The sequence below is a fragment of the Coprinopsis cinerea genome (genome assembly GCF_000182895.1).
Source record: "Coprinopsis cinerea okayama7#130 chromosome 1 map unlocalized cont3.1, whole genome shotgun sequence".
Taxonomy (NCBI): domain Eukaryota; kingdom Fungi; phylum Basidiomycota; class Agaricomycetes; order Agaricales; family Psathyrellaceae; genus Coprinopsis; species Coprinopsis cinerea.
The window spans coordinates 2,765,637-2,782,002 of NW_003307544.1; the positions used below are offsets into that span (position 1 = coordinate 2,765,637).

General features: G+C 51.5%; 8 protein-coding genes across 8 annotated transcripts; 1 reads left to right on the forward strand and 7 right to left on the reverse strand.

The window, feature by feature from the left end:
* Positions 1-305: 305 nt before the first annotated feature.
* On the reverse strand, positions 306-3,488 carry CC1G_06537 (hypothetical protein; the record flags this gene model as incomplete). The annotated part of the gene is made up of 6 exons (XM_001829148.1): positions 306-720; positions 772-1,961; positions 2,010-2,120; positions 2,174-2,430; positions 2,484-3,327; positions 3,396-3,488. The coding sequence occupies 6 exons, from the start codon at positions 3,486-3,488 to the stop codon at positions 306-308; spliced, it is 2,910 nt and encodes a 969-aa protein (XP_001829200.1).
* Positions 3,489-3,625: 137 nt separating this feature from the next.
* Positions 3,626-4,452, forward strand: CC1G_13710 (aminodeoxychorismate lyase; the record flags this gene model as incomplete). The annotated part of the gene is made up of 2 exons (XM_002912132.1): positions 3,626-3,874; positions 3,925-4,452. 2 exons carry the CDS (start codon positions 3,626-3,628, stop codon positions 4,450-4,452), a joined length of 777 nt encoding a protein of 258 aa, XP_002912178.1.
* A 10-nt stretch (positions 4,453-4,462) lies between these two features.
* Positions 4,463-7,456, reverse strand: CC1G_06538 (U3 small nucleolar RNA-associated protein; the record flags this gene model as incomplete). The annotated part of the gene is made up of 6 exons (XM_001829149.1): positions 4,463-5,024; positions 5,075-5,211; positions 5,260-6,253; positions 6,308-7,161; positions 7,219-7,366; positions 7,419-7,456. 6 exons carry the CDS (start codon positions 7,454-7,456, stop codon positions 4,463-4,465), a joined length of 2,733 nt encoding a protein of 910 aa, XP_001829201.1.
* A 591-nt stretch (positions 7,457-8,047) lies between these two features.
* On the reverse strand, positions 8,048-9,503 carry CC1G_06539 (hypothetical protein; the record flags this gene model as incomplete). The annotated part of the gene is made up of 3 exons (XM_001829150.2): positions 8,048-9,022; positions 9,074-9,377; positions 9,448-9,503. 3 exons carry the CDS (start codon positions 9,501-9,503, stop codon positions 8,048-8,050), a joined length of 1,335 nt encoding a protein of 444 aa, XP_001829202.2.
* Positions 9,504-9,830: 327 nt separating this feature from the next.
* Positions 9,831-13,425, reverse strand: CC1G_06540 (hypothetical protein; the record flags this gene model as incomplete). Its single annotated transcript, XM_001829151.2, has 21 exons — positions 9,831-10,397; positions 10,456-10,529; positions 10,590-10,609; positions 10,664-10,736; positions 10,786-10,871; positions 10,921-10,938; positions 10,993-11,221; positions 11,279-11,384; positions 11,442-11,500; positions 11,557-11,576; positions 11,637-11,775; positions 11,827-11,856; positions 11,909-11,980; positions 12,027-12,235; positions 12,289-12,300; positions 12,355-12,543; positions 12,598-12,680; positions 12,739-12,803; positions 12,857-13,090; positions 13,148-13,301; positions 13,360-13,425. 21 exons carry the CDS (start codon positions 13,423-13,425, stop codon positions 9,831-9,833), a joined length of 2,505 nt encoding a protein of 834 aa, XP_001829203.2.
* A 743-nt stretch (positions 13,426-14,168) lies between these two features.
* Positions 14,169-14,727, reverse strand: CC1G_06541 (nipsnap family protein; the record flags this gene model as incomplete). The annotated part of the gene is made up of 4 exons (XM_001829152.1): positions 14,169-14,237; positions 14,295-14,367; positions 14,428-14,529; positions 14,579-14,727. 4 exons carry the CDS (start codon positions 14,725-14,727, stop codon positions 14,169-14,171), a joined length of 393 nt encoding a protein of 130 aa, XP_001829204.1.
* A 37-nt stretch (positions 14,728-14,764) lies between these two features.
* CC1G_13711 (NipSnap2) lies at positions 14,765-15,351 on the reverse strand (the record flags this gene model as incomplete). Its single annotated transcript, XM_002912133.1, has 4 exons — positions 14,765-14,969; positions 15,020-15,065; positions 15,113-15,215; positions 15,265-15,351. 4 exons carry the CDS (start codon positions 15,349-15,351, stop codon positions 14,765-14,767), a joined length of 441 nt encoding a protein of 146 aa, XP_002912179.1.
* A 184-nt stretch (positions 15,352-15,535) lies between these two features.
* Positions 15,536-16,320, reverse strand: CC1G_13712 (proteasome subunit beta type 3; the record flags this gene model as incomplete). Its single annotated transcript, XM_002912134.1, has 4 exons — positions 15,536-15,584; positions 15,643-16,032; positions 16,084-16,148; positions 16,207-16,320. 4 exons carry the CDS (start codon positions 16,318-16,320, stop codon positions 15,536-15,538), a joined length of 618 nt encoding a protein of 205 aa, XP_002912180.1.
* Positions 16,321-16,366: the final 46 nt, after the last annotated feature.

A 16,366-nucleotide genomic window follows, 5' to 3' on the forward strand; every position in this document is an offset into this window, starting at 1 on the left:
CCTAGCATTCGGTTCGGTTCAATTTTCGTCAAACCTAGACAAACTAGTTCCCACATCTTCCTAGCCTTTCGCACAGCCAAAACAATATACTGTATACCATCACTTCTGTCACCCCACCGAATCCACATGGTTTCTGCTGACACAAAATTCGTGTATTGCGCAACTGCGATACCAACTGTATGGATACAAATACAACCCGCGAGAGGGGAAGTGGTGTTACAAAGAAGAAAGGTAATGAGAGAACCGATCAATGCATAATAAACCCATACACGAAGAAAAAAACCATAATGCCTTCCAATCACTTCTTAAAAGTCGCTATCAGAAGAGTCGTCGAACAAAAGGACGTAGTCTGGGTTTGGAGATCGCCTTGCATCCTCATTCTGAGTTTCAGCGGTCTGTGCAGCTGCGGGAGCGTTGCTGGCGCGAGTATCAGCCGTAGCATGAGACCTGGCGTCTTCCCAACCCATGTTGTCTTCGTCATCCGACGAAATGAGGTCGATCAAGGAGACGTCGCTGTCGTTGTCGATATCGGAATTGCCATCCTCAGTTGACGAAGGAATGGTCGCAGTGCTGTCGCCGATGGTAGATTCGGGCTGCCTGACGGACAAGGGAGCACGGGAAGTGTTGGACTCGGAACCGACACGGGGCATCATGATGATGGAAGAAGCGGACAGACTGTTGCTGTCATCGCTCGAGTGGTCGACTTCAGCGACGCTGATCCTATTAATACTTAGCTCATGTCCTCGAAGACAGAGGAAAATGAACACTTACTCAACCCAGATACTGTTACCGAATACACTTCCAGTGTCATCCCTCAATCTCCAGTACCCAACATATCGGCCAGGAACGTCGGGGGCCTTCAACTCCCCGGTCCAAACTTCAACCTCTTCCCCAGCCTTGACGCTTCCGATCTTGACGACCTCGCTCTTGCGGTCAATGACCAGCGATTCACCAGCAACGAAGATCAACTCGGTGTTCTCGGGCCAGTCACGAGTGGAATCGTTGAGGAGACGCCAGCACTTGACGAATTCAGCACCGGGCGGGAAGACCTGGCCATCGGTCACTGTGACATCCGCAATGAATGCGGCCGACAGTGGGGCGACTGCAGCCTGGGATGGCTCGGGAGAGTTGATGGGAACAACTTTGACGTCATCTTCATCTTTGACGAGAGCAAGCAAGGTGGGGGCCTGAGAGACCATGTCAGCCAAAGGCATCTCTGGCTCTGGAGCCGCACTCGTGCCATCCTCCAGGGTCAACGCACTGAGAGCACCTGTAACAGGGACTGGCGACCCTGTAGGAGGCGAAAGGAGCTTGGAAGCGATCTGGGACACAAGATCTTCGACGAAGCTGGGGTTGCTAGTACCACTGTCACGATGGCCCGTGTCAAGGAAGCGGTCGACGAAGGGAGACGCGGTAGAAGCGACTGGTGATTCCACTTCCGCTGGAGATGGTGTGTGAATGCCAATACGATTGGCGGTGACTGTGGCCTCGAAACTGGACGCCAGTGAGGAAATTTCGCCAATAGGTGCAATTACAGGAGGATCTGCGAATGGACTATGGGCATCCACTTCGCGAGAATCCTGGACGATTGGAACCGGCCGAGGCGTTGTTGCGCGCTCCTCCGCGACGACTTCTCCAGGAGATATAACTGGCTTAGGAGTCACAGATCTCATCTCTTCGTGCTGAACAGGCTGTTGTGGAGCCGAGCTGTCCTGCGAGGGGACAGGAATGAACTGAGTGGCCCCCACTCGGTAGACTGTAGGAACTACGGTGTCCACTGTCTTCATCTTCAGCATTGGATGATTGTCGGGATGGACGGGGATAGGCAGAGCCTCGCATCTGTCGCAAAGGTCGTAATCCGGGCACTCGGGGTGCATGCACTTGTAGCGCACACCATGGATACGTTGAGTGCAAGCGTTGCATGTCGCATAGTGGGGCTTGCGACTGTGGGGTCCACGGCGCTGAAATGACGGTGAGTATCTGGTGGACATACGTTTGGCGCAACTTACAATATACATATCATCCGCGGACAGCTTGACAAAGGAATGGCCCGGATGCTGCTCTGGTGTTATTGCGAAGCATGACATACAAGTGTCGTAGTCGGGACAATTGCAGCATTTCTGATGAGAAGAGGCATTAGATAGCACATAGATTAGGCTTGGAAAAGACTTACATATCGGTCTCCAAAGATCATGGATTCGCAGAGGTCGCATCTGGCGCTATGAGCGACAGGCGCAGGCACGGAGGCGGGTTGCTGCTCGGCTGGCGCATCTCTCGCGCTTCTAGAGGCAGACCTACGGTTACCGCGGCCGCCGTCAAAGACGGTGTGGACGATGACACGACCGGGTTCGTTGATCTCAAAAAACTCGTGGAAAGGATTGTGATTCTCCGCCCCTCCAGATTTGATACAAGGAGTGCACAAGTCGTAATCTGGACAGTGATTCAATATCAAGAGCCAATCTTCATAACACAAAGGAACTCACCAGGGCAATCCAAGCACTTGTGGCGAATGCCTACGACGTTCTTGAGACAGGCGTCGCACCAGACGTTGGTATGAACCACGGGGGATGGTTGCTGCTGCTGGGTTGTGGAAGTATTCTGACCATGGTGGTTGTGATTATGTCTCGAAGCACGACGCAGACTGAGATGGGACGATCTGCGGGAAGAAGGGCCCATGGACGGGAAACATCCTTCTTGGAAGAGAGGGGCGAGATCCTCAGCAGAACAAAGGCCACTGGCGTTAGCTGAAGTCACAGTATTCGAACGGGTGGGGCCGGAGGAAACAGTGGCAGTGATGGTGTCCAATGAAGCGAGTGATTTATTTAGGTCCTTCTTGAGACCTTCGATCACAGACCGGATTGACTCCATGGACTCGACAGAAGCTTGGCTGTTGAGGACACCTGTAGCATTAGAGTCGATGTCCATATCTCGGGAGGAAGTTCTGGTGCTTCTGGATGCTGAGCTCAATGAAGCAATGTACTGGAAGGGCATGGACTCGAACATTCCGGCGGGCTTGGGTGGGACGGCTGGGCGCTTATCATCGTCTAGGGCGGTGCTGCTGTTCATAGAGGTGTCCATGATGCTGTTGAGTGGCCCTGAGCGGAACGATGTTCGACTGGGCTGTTTATGAGGTGTGTCGTCAAACACAGAGAACCTCAATAGACCGTTTGTGTAAACGCAGCGCTTGAACTGGAGCAGGGACCGCTCGTAGTCTGCAGCGTTATGGACCTCGACCGCGATAAGGATGCGGCCGGGTGCGGCAGCGTCGGGCGAGAAGAGGAGCTTGGAGAGGTGGTAGTTGTCGTTGAGGGGGAAGACCCGGTAGAGCTGCAGCGACTGTCAGTATGGTGTCTCGACGCCGGTGGCGACGACGACGACGAGGAGAAACAGCTTACCTGTTTGCAGAGTTCAGCGTAGGAGGGAAAAGTGTTTTCGGCGAAGGTAATCTTCCTTGTCTCGCCTCGATAGGTGGCCTTTACTGTGAACATGGAGAAGGTTGAGGTCAAGGCGAGGAGGACCCTCCGCAGCGAATGGCTCCTTAAACCCTTAATGTAAGCTTTCTCACGACCTCCTTTGACGCGGCATCACTCCTCTTCTTGACCGCCATTGACTCAGCGCGCCAAAAATGCAGACGCAGCACGCAGAAGCCGGTTATGATCTGCTCACAACCACGAGGCATGACCCCGCACTGACACGATTTGCCTGGAACAACGACCGCGACGCCCAACCCTCTCCATTTTTCCTGTTACCGTATCATCACGAGCGTCTGGTCGAAGCTGCGGCAAAGCATGGATGGAACGATATCACCTGTCGCTACGAAGATTTCAAATCCGCTGTTCGAGCTGCGATCAATGACCCACAGATGACATTTAGAGTATGCAATTACAAGCCTTGTTGCCACTCCAATCTTATCCTTGTTACCAGGTTCGAATCCTCCTCTCCCATACTGGAAGTTTACAAGTTACCGCTGTTCCTATGGAGCAATCATTTACAGACGACCCTTTCTCTCTGTCCTTGTCGAAGCCCTCGATTGCGGTGCAAAACCCCCTGACCGTGCTTCTTGATAAACAACCTGTGGCACCGTCCATTTTTACCTCGACAAAAACCACAAACAGGAAGGTTTACGACGATGCTAGAGATCGCATGGGCATACCCCCGCTGACAACTCCCGCTGGCCGAACTTGTGATGTACTCCTGTACAATTCTGACCAGATGATCATGGAAACATCCATCTTCAACGTCGCCTTTTTCCGTTCAGGCCAATGGGTCACACCCGCTGCTGCGACGGGTTGCTTACTCGGCGTGGCTCGCCGATGGTTACTCGAACACAACCGAATCACCGAAGATACCGCACATTCTTTGACAATAGGATCCATAGTAGATGGTGAATACGTGTTGCTGTTTAATGGGCTACAGGGATGCCGTATGGGGAGGTGTACTGTTGCGCAGTAAAAAGAAACCCCTAGTAATCAATATCCATGCCGTCATCATCGTCCACCGCACTCTCGAACATCCCGCTGTCCATCTCCCCAAGGATAAAGTCAACGACATAGCTCTCCTGGAGGAGTCGCTCCATCCTCGCCAAGTGGCGCTGCGAATAAGGGATCAATGCCTCGACCACCTCCTTCAGCGCATCGCCAGACGAAGGGAGCGGGGCAACCACCTTCCCGGGCCCGATGGTGAGATTCTTAATCGCAGCCTCGTCCTTGAAGTATTGGATGACTTCGTCTGCTGATCGCTGCTTGACGATCGAGTGCAAGACAGCCTGCGCAACGGCACTTGTCTTCGCAGATGCATTCCAATTCCGGATGAACGCGAGGAGCTTCACAAAGTCGGGTGCTTCGAGCGTTTGCATCACTTGATCAAGCAGCTGGCTTCCCTTATTCGAGCCCTCGTCTTCCCCAGCGGAAGAAAGGACATTGGTGAATAGCGATAGGAGACGGCCGGGTTGCCCGAGTGACAATGCTAGTTGAATCGCTCGTTTGTAGTCACCCAACGATACATAGTTTTGGAACTCTTGATCCCTATCGACCAGTCAGTAATGAAATCAAGAGTCCCCATCCAAACCACTTACTTGAGAACCATCTCAGCTCGCTGTTGCTCTTGTTCCAACTCGGTCTCTTCAGTACAATCCTCCCAGAAAGTAACCATAGAGTCGGCACCACCAGAGACAACAGTCCCCTCATCAGGTGTGATAGCCAAAGCCCATACCTGATCTTTCATCAGTTCCAGTCCCGCTTCCATGAGAAAAATACGCACCTTGTCCTCATGGTTATCCAGAGTAGCAACACACTCCTCATCTTGAATGCCCCACACCTTCACAAGCCCATCCGAGGCAGTGCTCACGAGCTGCATCCCAGCATTGAAGAAATCCACCCTAAGCACCGAATTCGTATGCCCTTCAAACGTCTTGATGCAAGCAAAGTCATCCAGACTCCAAAGCTTGATCGTCTTGTCCCCACTGCCTGTCGCCAAAACCCTATTCGTCCGGCAGAAACGAACAGTCCAGACACCGCGCTTGTGACCTTTGCAGGTTCCCAAAAGGCGGAGCTCGCCGCGGTTTCCGCTAGAAGTGCGTGTAAAGTCGACGGTATAGACTTTGGCGGTACGGTCTTGAGAACCGGATACGAGGAGTTTGTCGTTGGGCGAAACATCGAGCGAGTTGATGTCCTTTTCGTGAGCTTTATGCGTGGTAAGACTCTTGCAGTGGATGATTTCGTCGTTAGAGGGAGTCGCTGTGACCTCTGAGAGGTCCCACATTTTGATGGTGCGATCCTGGCTGCCAGTGAACGCAAACTTCAAGGCAGAGCCAGAACCTTCATTCACCCTAGACATTGCCAGAGCGCCAACGCTCTCTGCGTGTCCCCTGCAAACCGCAACGCACGCGTAGCCCCATGCAGATTCGTCGTTAGGATCTTGCCGTGGTGCCCAGATACGAACCTCCTTGTCCTTGCTAGCGCTAGCAAGGAACGTTCCATCGGCGCTCTTGTCCAGTGCCAGAACGATGTCGGTGTGGCCCTCCAGCAGACGAGCGTCGAGAGTGGCGGGAGAGTAGACGCGGATAAGGGACGAGTTGGTAGCCAATGCAAGAAGGGGAGATGTATCTGTCGGTTTTGAGCGAACAAAGGTAGAGTCAACAATTTCGTCGTTGAATCCAACCAGTTGTTTCTTCAGGCGCTGCTGAGCGAGCGAGTAGATCATGATATTTTGGTCAGCATGGATAGACACCAAGGTCTCCGTCGACTGCGAGTAACTGAGAAATGTATGAGTGGTGGACATTTTGACCAGGCAAGGAGAAGAAACGCACAGGATGTTGACAATTTGTCTCTGTTCTTCCTCCTCTTCCGTGAGAGCTCGTGTCCTCTTTTCCCCCAACACAAACGAGTCCTGCTCATCTTCCACGCCTCGAACAGTGACAACCCCCTTCTGCCCACCAACGTAAAATTGAAGTTCATGCAACTGCTGATGGTACTTCGAACTGTGCTTGATGAATCCAACAGCTTCCACCCGCTCCAAGGCAAGCACAGTCTTGACAAGCTGAGGTGGGGGGCCGGCACTCTTTCCCTTTCCACCCTTCTTCGTCACTTTAGAAGTAGGTTGCTGCGAAGGTTGAAGATCCCAAAGCAAAACAACCGAGTCACGTCCACCACTGATCAACCACTTGCCGTCCAGGGAAACATCAAGTCCTCGAGGAACAGATACGTGTCCATCAAGCACTGCTTCAGGTTTTCCGCCCCCGGAGGATGTCGATGCGCCGTCCGTAAGGTTGAAGATTCGGATATGCGTATCCACAGAGGCTGTTATCAGTCGAATGGGTCCAGTTTGGCCTACGGAGGTTGGATCTTGAGGGAAGTTGAACGTCAAGGCGCTGACCACTCCTCCATGCCCTCTGAATACGTGCGTAACATAGCCGTGAGCGACGTCCCAAACTTTGACAATACCGTCCGCGGAACCTGAGGCTAGGAGAGTCGAAGTCGGATCGGAGGTGCAGACGTGAACCGGGGCATCATGAGCTCGACCAATCGTTCGTATTGGTCTGATCTTTTCGGTGGGGATTTCGGTTTGGGGCAGCTCGTATATTCTGAGGGATAGGGAGGCACTGAAGGCGATCAAGTATTTGCCAGAAGCGGTGATGCAAAGAGAGGTTATAGATTCAGTGTCCTGGAAACATATCTAATCAGCTCATTCGCGGTTTCTGTGACCAGAATTGATTCTCACCCCAGCGAACCGACAAAGCTCCTCCCCAGATTTTACGTCGGTCAAGACGATCTCTTCACCAACACATGTTGCCAACCTCTCCCCGTCTGAAGTTGAAGCAACCGGGCCAGATGTGTACAGCGGCGCGATAGTGCGCGCCTTTTTGAAGCTAAGTTACGGTTGGGGTTCAGCATCCTGGATCGATTCATAAAGATTCTTACGCCTTTTTGAGTTTGGGTCGTGTCGTTGGGATGGCCATCGCTGCTCAAACCTCCATCAAGCTCTTCCAAAATTTTGGATTAAGGGCGGCTTGCCGGGCCGCACCACGTTGCTTGGCAGAAGCTTCAGGGACAAACACCGGCTCACACAAGCGTACCTGAAAACACACCGGGCCCCACATGCGACCACAACCTGGATTTATTTAGGGTGCACAAGCGAGATCATTGAAAGGATAAATGCAAACAGCTTTAATGCAAGCGGGTGTGTTCAGTAGTACATCATGTCGGTAAATAAGGGTTATGGATGGCGATGGGAAGACCTTGGAATAAAGTGTGGATAACGGTGGGTACATGATTGATGAGAGCGTGAAGATCATGAGCTTGTTCCGCGTGACAATTCGCTTTCGTATACCAGTAGTAGCTAGAAAGTCCTTGTGAAGAAGAAGGAAAAAAGCATGCAGTGTGACAAACTACTGTTCGGACGACATCGGTCCTTTAAGGCAGTCGTCCTTTTCCAGGTCGGACTTCTTGCGAACGTCCGAGTCACAGGGTGAGTAAACAATTGGGATCATGCCGTAGTTTACCCACAGCGTCCCCCGACCACTGCGCAGTTGGAGGGAGATCCCGTAAGCTCAGGACGTTTGTCGAATGCGATCTGGTGAGCAAGGAGGTCCTGCCAGGAATTTCTCCACGTTACTGTAACGCCCGCTTTCTTTTGCGGCAAGCTGTTGCTCTAGGTCCTTCCTCCGCAGGGTTTCGCTATGCAGCATATCCTCCAGATCCCTGACAGCTGCCCTTGATCTCGAAACCTCCGCCTGAGCCTGTGACAGCTGTTCAGATAGTCGTAAAGACACAGAAACAGCTTCAGCAGACTGGCGGCGCAGAGTGTCAATTTCATTTTGTAAGCGTTCGACGACGTTATCGGAGGAAGATGACGCTGACTTGTCAAGAGATGTGATGGGGGGAAGTGAAAACATTTGTGCCGATCGTGGAGGAGGGTAGGGCGTGATTCCGAGGGAGTCGCGGCGATCGTAAGGGCCGCCTTGCCCATTCATTGATCCCTCCTCACTGTCATAATCATCGCCCGATTCTGGAGGGGCGTCTCCGTATCGAATGCTCTCATCATCGTCTTCCCCATCATGCGAAGACAATGGCGTAGAACCACGGGCGTTCGACGACTTCCGTAGCCTCCCCGGCCTTTGAGAAGGTTCGCCAAAGCTCTCTGGTTTGACTGCCATAGAGATTGGAGGTGGAGCTGCGCGCAGGAGTGTGGGACTAGGTATGGATGGCACCATTGAGACAGGATGGCCGTTCATGACAATGGGGTGTCTGGAAGGACCTTGGTGTAAAACAGCTGAAGGAGGGCCGTGGATAGGAGTGGAAGCGGGAATAGGAGCAGGGGAGGCAACAGCGGCAGCACCAATCTGGGCAGCGTTATTCTGAGAAGCGTTTGCGTCTTTGTTCCCCCTACCTCTTTTGCGGGGCCGCTTTGTACCGGGAGGAGCAGAAAGGTTTACTGTCCAGTACGACCCAAAGCCAGGATCGGTAACGGGTCGCGGCTGCCGCTCAAATAATCGATTAAGAGAGAGGTGGTGACGGACTGATTGCTGTGCGGTCCTGTCAATAACAAATGTTGAAAGAAATCAGAGTTGACCAACCTTCCATGTAGGACCAGCAGTTTTGTAATAAGAATATTTCTCCTCCATCGCGGCATAAATTTCGCGAATCGTCAATCGTTTCCTGGGACTGCCTAGAATTGCACAGCGAAGAATGACTGGTAATGTGTGCTGAGGTCTTCCATCTGTGTCAGGAAGACAGGCCAGAGTATCAGGGCAATCCGGATGCGGCGCATGGTCGTAGTGTTTCTGAGCATTGGAACGTTGGACTGGCGCGCTTCTCTCCTGGTGTGCGGGAGCGTGAGGGCTGGGATTAGCGAATCCTACTGTCTCCGGAATCGGTACACTGGGGACAAAGGACCGATAAAGCGTGAGATCAAAACCAATATAAAGGCTGATAAAGAATACGAGCTCACACATGCGATCGGTTGCGACTATTCTCTGGATTCAGAATATTTGAGAGGTCGGACATTGGGGAGGATTGACCAGCGGCGCCTTTCGTTGGTCGACGCTGGGATGGAGGGAACAAAAGTTGTGGGTCCAAAATTACCCTTAATCAAATGCGTTACATAACTTAGGGTCTTGTTCAAACAGGCGCACACAAGTCATGCCTTTGCTCGAGAAACAGCTCGAAGAGAGAAAACAAAATGTTACAAGAACGTAGACGAATGTGCTACAAAACTTATTCTTCCCCATCCCTCCCTTGACAAGCTGAAATCTAAATATACAAAGAATATAGCGCCCTTACATTACATTAAAACGTCGAATAAGCCCTAACGAACCCGATCGCGGATAAATACTATACACCATAATGTTGGAAATCGTAAGCGTAGTTGAGGTTCAGACCGTTGACAGGTTGCTGAGCGTTTTGGTTTTGCATCGGTATCCATTGCTCCAGTGGATTGCTGAGCTGAGGATTTTGCACAGGGGCACCCATCGGCAACAACATATTGGGATCATGACTTTGCCCCGAATAGGAAGGCGCGTCGGTTATTGGTGCCACTACTGGCTCGTGGTGGTGCATCGACATTTGGTCAGGTCGTGGCCACCACTCGTATCCAGGGAAGAAAGACGTTGAAGGCTCGACCCCGGGTACATCCAAACCCAACATGGACGCCATCATCCGTGTGCTCATGTCCTGCACACCATTGTTCTTGTTCATCGGAGGTTGCATCCCCGCATGCGAATTAGCCACAAACGCTTCCTGCCGCGGGTAGTCGGAAACCTTGTCCTGACCAAAAGCTGCTTCTGCAGGCCTCTTCGGCCTCGTTTGGAACGCCAGGTCCATGTAGCTCGTGTTTGCCCGGTTAGAAAGGTGTGCACCATTCAAAAGTTCCCAAGCTCGAGCGGCACTTGGCCATGTCAACTGATCACAATCATGGTAAGTTCAGGGCTAGACCTGATACACAGCAAACGGCACGGACCTCCATGTCTTTCAGCGCGGCTTTTAGTTGCTGTAAACCTACGGAAGCTTCCACGTCGTCGGGGCGCAAAGTCACTTGAAGCGTTCAGTAATCAGTACAAGGGATCGGCAACTTCGGTGCGAAACCCGACTCACAAGTCAAGACCTGAACAATGCTATGGAATGAAATGTCATTACGTGTCCCGCATGGTCACGATAAGATGGCTTACCCAGCACTCAGGAGGTAGGACGTAAGGAAAGGCGATGATCGCCTCAGAGTGAAGGTTTCGCGATAGGTTGTTACTGTTCAAGATAAGCGAATGCCACGACACTCGATGGAAACAACACTCACTTATTGAGCTCATTTGACAAGCAGCACTTCGAGCGAGATCGAATGCCCGTGTACCAATTGTTGAGCTACGCGCCACTTCGTCCATGCTATACGGATGTCAGCGGGATAATATCAGCACATACTACCATGACGAACCGTCTCCAGTTGGGAATACTAATACAAGTAACGATTAGTAACAGACCACGGTCTAGTGACTGCTCTACTCACAAGCCACGGTGGAGCAGCAATACAGCACCCCAATACCGAATATGAAGGAAAAGAATCTGTGGTGGAGGAGTGACTTTGCGTGGTCCAGGGTCCAGTCGCAAATGCTCCGGCAGAGTATAGTACCACTGGTCTAGTCGGCTCTCAAGTTCAGCAAGTAACTGTTGTCGAGATTCCTTAAGGGGAGGATTGATGGGATAAACCTTGGTGATGATGGCTCCGACAATCATGGCTAGAAGCAATTCAAGTCACTTCCAAGGCTAAGGCTCGCAAGAGACAGAGAGCTTACACAGCCGGGATACTGCACACAGTGTGCTCAAGATACGTCCAGGAGCAGGTGCGTAGGGAATTTGATTCATCCCTTCAACAGGTTGCCAAGGATCGCGATCCTCAACCTAACTCGGCCGTCAGCGCTTAATTTAGCACTCAGAGCACACTAAACGCGAACGCACAGGATCAATATCAGGCAGAGGCGTGTCGTAGTCCCCGTCCTTGATCATCACAGGCCGGCCTTTTGGGTGGTACGTTCAGTAAACAGTGAAGTGGACATTTCAGAAAAGTATGTACCCATGTAGAGAGACCCATATCTGGAAGGAAGATCCCAATTACCAAAACAGTCACGAAGATCCTTGCCTGCAGCGACTTACCTGTCTACCATGCAGCATGTCCACCAGATCTGCCTTCGCGTTTGAGTTTCTTCTTGCGTGAACAAGGCGTGGCCGTTGATCTTCCATTGTGAGGAATCACAATTTAACCCCAGATCGTACGCCATACGAATACCCATGCCTACACGAGGTCAGTTGACATCCAACGGAGAAGGGGTGGCAAAGAACTTACCAATTAGAAGCCAACCCTGCTCCATCGATCCTGCGACGTGTTAGAGAACGTGGATCGAGAAAACAGCCGATTGATCACTCACCAATACCAAATTCCCTACCACCTAAAAGGATGAGGGCCTGTACCACGGTCGGCCTTGAGTGTCGGACAGCGTCTAGAGATACGGTAAGGTGATGAGACAGTAAGGAATCTAAAGTGACACTTGCTTAGGATCTTCCGGGCATCTTCAGCGTACTTCCATCCAGCCTCCCACATCTTGCCATTTGTGTTGTGCGCTTCTTCATCGTCCAGGAATCGGGCCGAGATGGAAAACATGGATAGTAGAAGTAAAGGTGTGATCTCTTGTGTGGGCTCTGGTTTCGGAGTCGTGTTTGCCCCCGGTGGAGATGCGGCCGAGCTGAAAAACGAGCTAAAGAAGAATTAAGATCAAGGCAAGATGAGTCAAGTGTCAAAAGAACCTACGGATTTTGTTTTCTAAACCCAGCGTGAGTTACCAGACCAACGACAATATGTGATATGACGTCTCACCGATTGTGGTATTCATTAAGGAAGCGCGTTTTGTGAATGATGGGGAAAACCGGATGGACGTAGGTGAAGTAAAGTCTGACAAGTAGATCTTGCTCTTCGATAGGTGGCAGGTGGACTTCTAGGCTTTCTGCAGACACGTCTTGGACAACAAGCTTGGACTGCGGCCACACCCGCGCCATCGGCAGACGCCTTGGACACGAGATCAGCACCTGAGGAATGCTCGAGCACGCACAACGGACTTACCAGACGCCACCCTCAATTCGATCATCTGCTCGAAGGCTTCTCCCCAGCAAATGAAGACCGCTCGATTTCCCATGGAACCGGACCTAGACATATGGATTAGATGAGACTCTGACGACGAGGGCTACAGACGTGAGAACTAACCTCTTGGTTTTCGTCCAAAGACAGTTGGCCAAGTTCGTTGGTTGTCTCGCGGAACTCCTCGTCTTCTGAAAGAGGAAGTCAGGTATCGGGAGTAAACGCGAAAGACTCTGCCACATACCGGTGTTAGGATCAATTGTGTACAGGTTGCTCCAGTCCGGTGTGGCCGATGGTGGCGAAGCGTGTAACCGTCGTTTCTGAGACGCAGGCTGGTGATCCCCGGGAGCAGCAGGGTATCCCCCAGTATTGCTTGAGTAGGAACTACTCGGGGGGAAGGTCCCATTCGAGAGAGCGCACAAGCGCTGCGATAAGTTGTCTTGCCATTGTTTTGTCGGAACAACTGATAGCCCATGGTCTACGAGCGTTATCAGATAAGTTGTTCTTCAAGGAAAGTAGATCACAGAGCATGTACCTTGACTTGAGGATACTATTTCTCGAGACACGCGAGACTGTCGCAAAGCCCTCGAAGGATCCCTACTATGAGACATCTCGTTGCTTTTGAGAACTGAAGCGAAGAAGTCTTCCTTGGTGGTGTCGACGGATTGCAGACGCCGGCCTGAGGGACCCTGTGCACAGGAGTGTTTAGACCGACACACTGTCTTCCAAGGGTGGTGAACGACTCACATAAGGTCCCATATCAACCCGATCCAATATTTCCCTAGCAAGGTCATCCTGCTTCAAGTCTGACATGACGCTCTTCACCCTCGGGTCGGGACATTGTAGTAGAGCGCCCAACAAAGATTCGACTTGATGCCATCGCTGTTCAATAGCGTGAATGTAGCCCTTCGGTGGACCTCGTTTGTAGCTCGGGCCTAATAGCCACGGTCAACGCTTTTGTCCAGAGGACAAGGACTGCGACGAACCTAGGAAGGTGCACGCTGCTCCTGGTATCAATACTACTCCATGAATTGATCATAGTCGAGGACACTCACGAGTACCTGCCAATGTACAACTTTTACATTTTTGATCTTCTCCGAGAGAACGCTCGCATTTGCTTTTGGTTTTTCGACACTGGTCGCAAGCTTGGGAGTAGTTGAGTCTATTTCATATAGCGTTTTAGAGTCGGAAGATGTCATACCTCTGGTACTCCTCTTTCTCGATGAAGTTTGTTGGTCCTCAACTGGTTGCGGCTCTTGGTCTGAGCCTGCTCCGTCAGATTCGTGGTGATCCATGAGTTAAAGGTGAGGGAATATTGAGAATGGTAATGGGAGTTGGAAGGGAAGATATGTAATTTGCCGTCTCAGTCTTTGGTGAGAGGCCTCACGTGTCCGATCCGGGGTGGTGCGACGTAATAGTCTGTACACAGCAAGTTTAGCTGTGACTCTTGTGCGATTTCCGCCGACAGAACACTAGTTGACAAATGCAAGATCCAGGAACATTAGACCCAATAATACAGCTAAATTCCAAAGGATATAATATACACATGCCACACTTCATTTGAGGGGACTGAAGGAAAGCGGGGACATAATGAAAGAGTCCATAGTCTCCGCCAACTTGGAGGTCTGGAACAAGTGAGCGATTCAACAACCGGTAATCCCGACAATCAACGATTGGCTGACCTTGGAGACCGTCTCTGCCCAGCCGTCAATTTGCCAAGCCTTCTGTCTGAGCTCCTTGCGAGTTTGAAGGTCACTGGAGCAGGTCGTTCTGTCAGCGCTGGACAGAACCTTCGTTGAAAAGATCGAGACTCACGGGTATTGCCAAAGATGGTGGGTTTGGTGGAGCCGACCAATCTGAGAAAACCAGGCTCCGACAGGAGCGACAAATTTGCGACGCGCCTCGATGCCTCGTCTCCTTTGATAGGGGTTATATTAATACGAACGCGGTAGAGCGCATGACATACCATGTGGATTCCCATTCAAGAAGAGTACCGGGCTTCAACTGGTAGGTCCTGAGCTCGAACAAACCTCCTTGAGCATGGGGTGGTGCAGTGGGGAAGAAACCGAATTCCTGGTTGAGTTGAGCGTTGCGTGAGACGATAAACGGCAGCATCGCTTTATAGGCTTCAGAGTGTTCCTGCGGGCGGCTTTCAGCATAGCCTCTCCATGGTGGAGTCGAGTATTCTACGTGCCTTGGACCCCTTGATGAGCTTGGTCGTCTTGTCCCATCCAGCATAGTTCTCGTATTCAAGAATGTGGAGGAATGTGTCTTGTTCACCGACGAGTGTTTCCCAGCTTCCTGTAAGCTTCACCCCAAGTTCTGAATCGTCCTTGATACCGACATAGTACCGTTCACTGCAAGGGGTCAAAGGGTTGCCCACTCCCAAGGAGAATCAAGCACATACGCGGCCTTCTTGTAATCGTCAATCAGATGAGGCTTGACGCGGTGAACTGCAGAGAGCGTCAGTTGAGCTCTTTCCTGCGCGAGTAGGACGCACCTTCGAAACCATGGACGTATTTGCCTCTCCCTACTAGTTTCGAATGCTGCAGGTTCTCGAGTTCGCCTTCCTTCCGTGCCTCAGGGGACCCGTGTAACAAGCTCTGTGCCAGGTCAGCGCCTTTCTCATCGTGTGAAAGGCATTGACGGTACCTGGACAGAGATGGACCTCTTGGAGAGGGCTGCGAGTGCGTTGGGGGCTTTGGTTCTGGAGAAGGATCTAGCTGCAGAGGAAAGCATTTGTAGTAGTTGGCGGTTGTAAGATGAACCTTGAAGCGAACCTCGACTTAACATCCCAAGTGACGTAAGCGGGGTCTAAAGCGCCCTTGTCCTCGTCGGCTTTTCTTTATAGCCTCACACCAGAATTTCTATCAGTGAAATAAGAAATGGCATTCGTCTCAAAGAGCAAATTATAGTGTACAGTTCAATCCATCCTGCCCTTCAGCGTACGTGTAATCACCTTGTCCTTCGTGCTGCAGGGCCCTCATCAGAAGGCTGGATCATAAGCAATGGAGCAGATAAAAGACTTACAGAACATGGACAACAGCGCCCCAGCCTGAGAACGCATCTCGGTCGACGGCATTCAGCATCGTCTGTGAGATGGTCTCGAACAAGTCCTCCGGCTCGAGATCAGGCTCCCATAGCCCTTCGGCCACACCATACAGCTTCGCGCTTGCCGTTCCGGCGACCACAAAATCCTTTGCATAATTCAAGCACCCAATCAGGTCCGTCGCTGCAATGAAAGGCTTGATCTTGCCGGTAGGTGTTTTTGAGATGCCAGCCATCACGGGTTCGCAAAAGTAGGGACCGAATCGTCGCTCGTAGAGTGTTGAAGAAACGAGGTGTGCAAAGACCTCTGGCTCGATTTCTCTGCCCTCCTTGATCGTGTACATATTGACTCGGAATCGGAATCGTTCATGGCTGGAGTACGTCAGAAACCGTATTCAGCGACAGAATGGACAGGAGACGTACAGAGTTGCGACATCAGTCGCAAGGCCTGGTAGACCTAGATATATCCGATCGGTCATTGGGAATACCTGTGCTTCAGGTCACATTCGCACACGATATTTGGAAATGTTGCTCCAGAAAACTCACCCTCTGGAAGTCAGAGGCAATTCCAAGTGCTTGATTTCCAAGTCGGAGGTCAGAGGCGATGGCGACACAGTCCTTCCCCAGCATGGCGATAACGGAGCCACCGTTATGATCCATTATTGACTAGAACGCCCATTAGTTATTTTATTTTCATAGTTTGGCG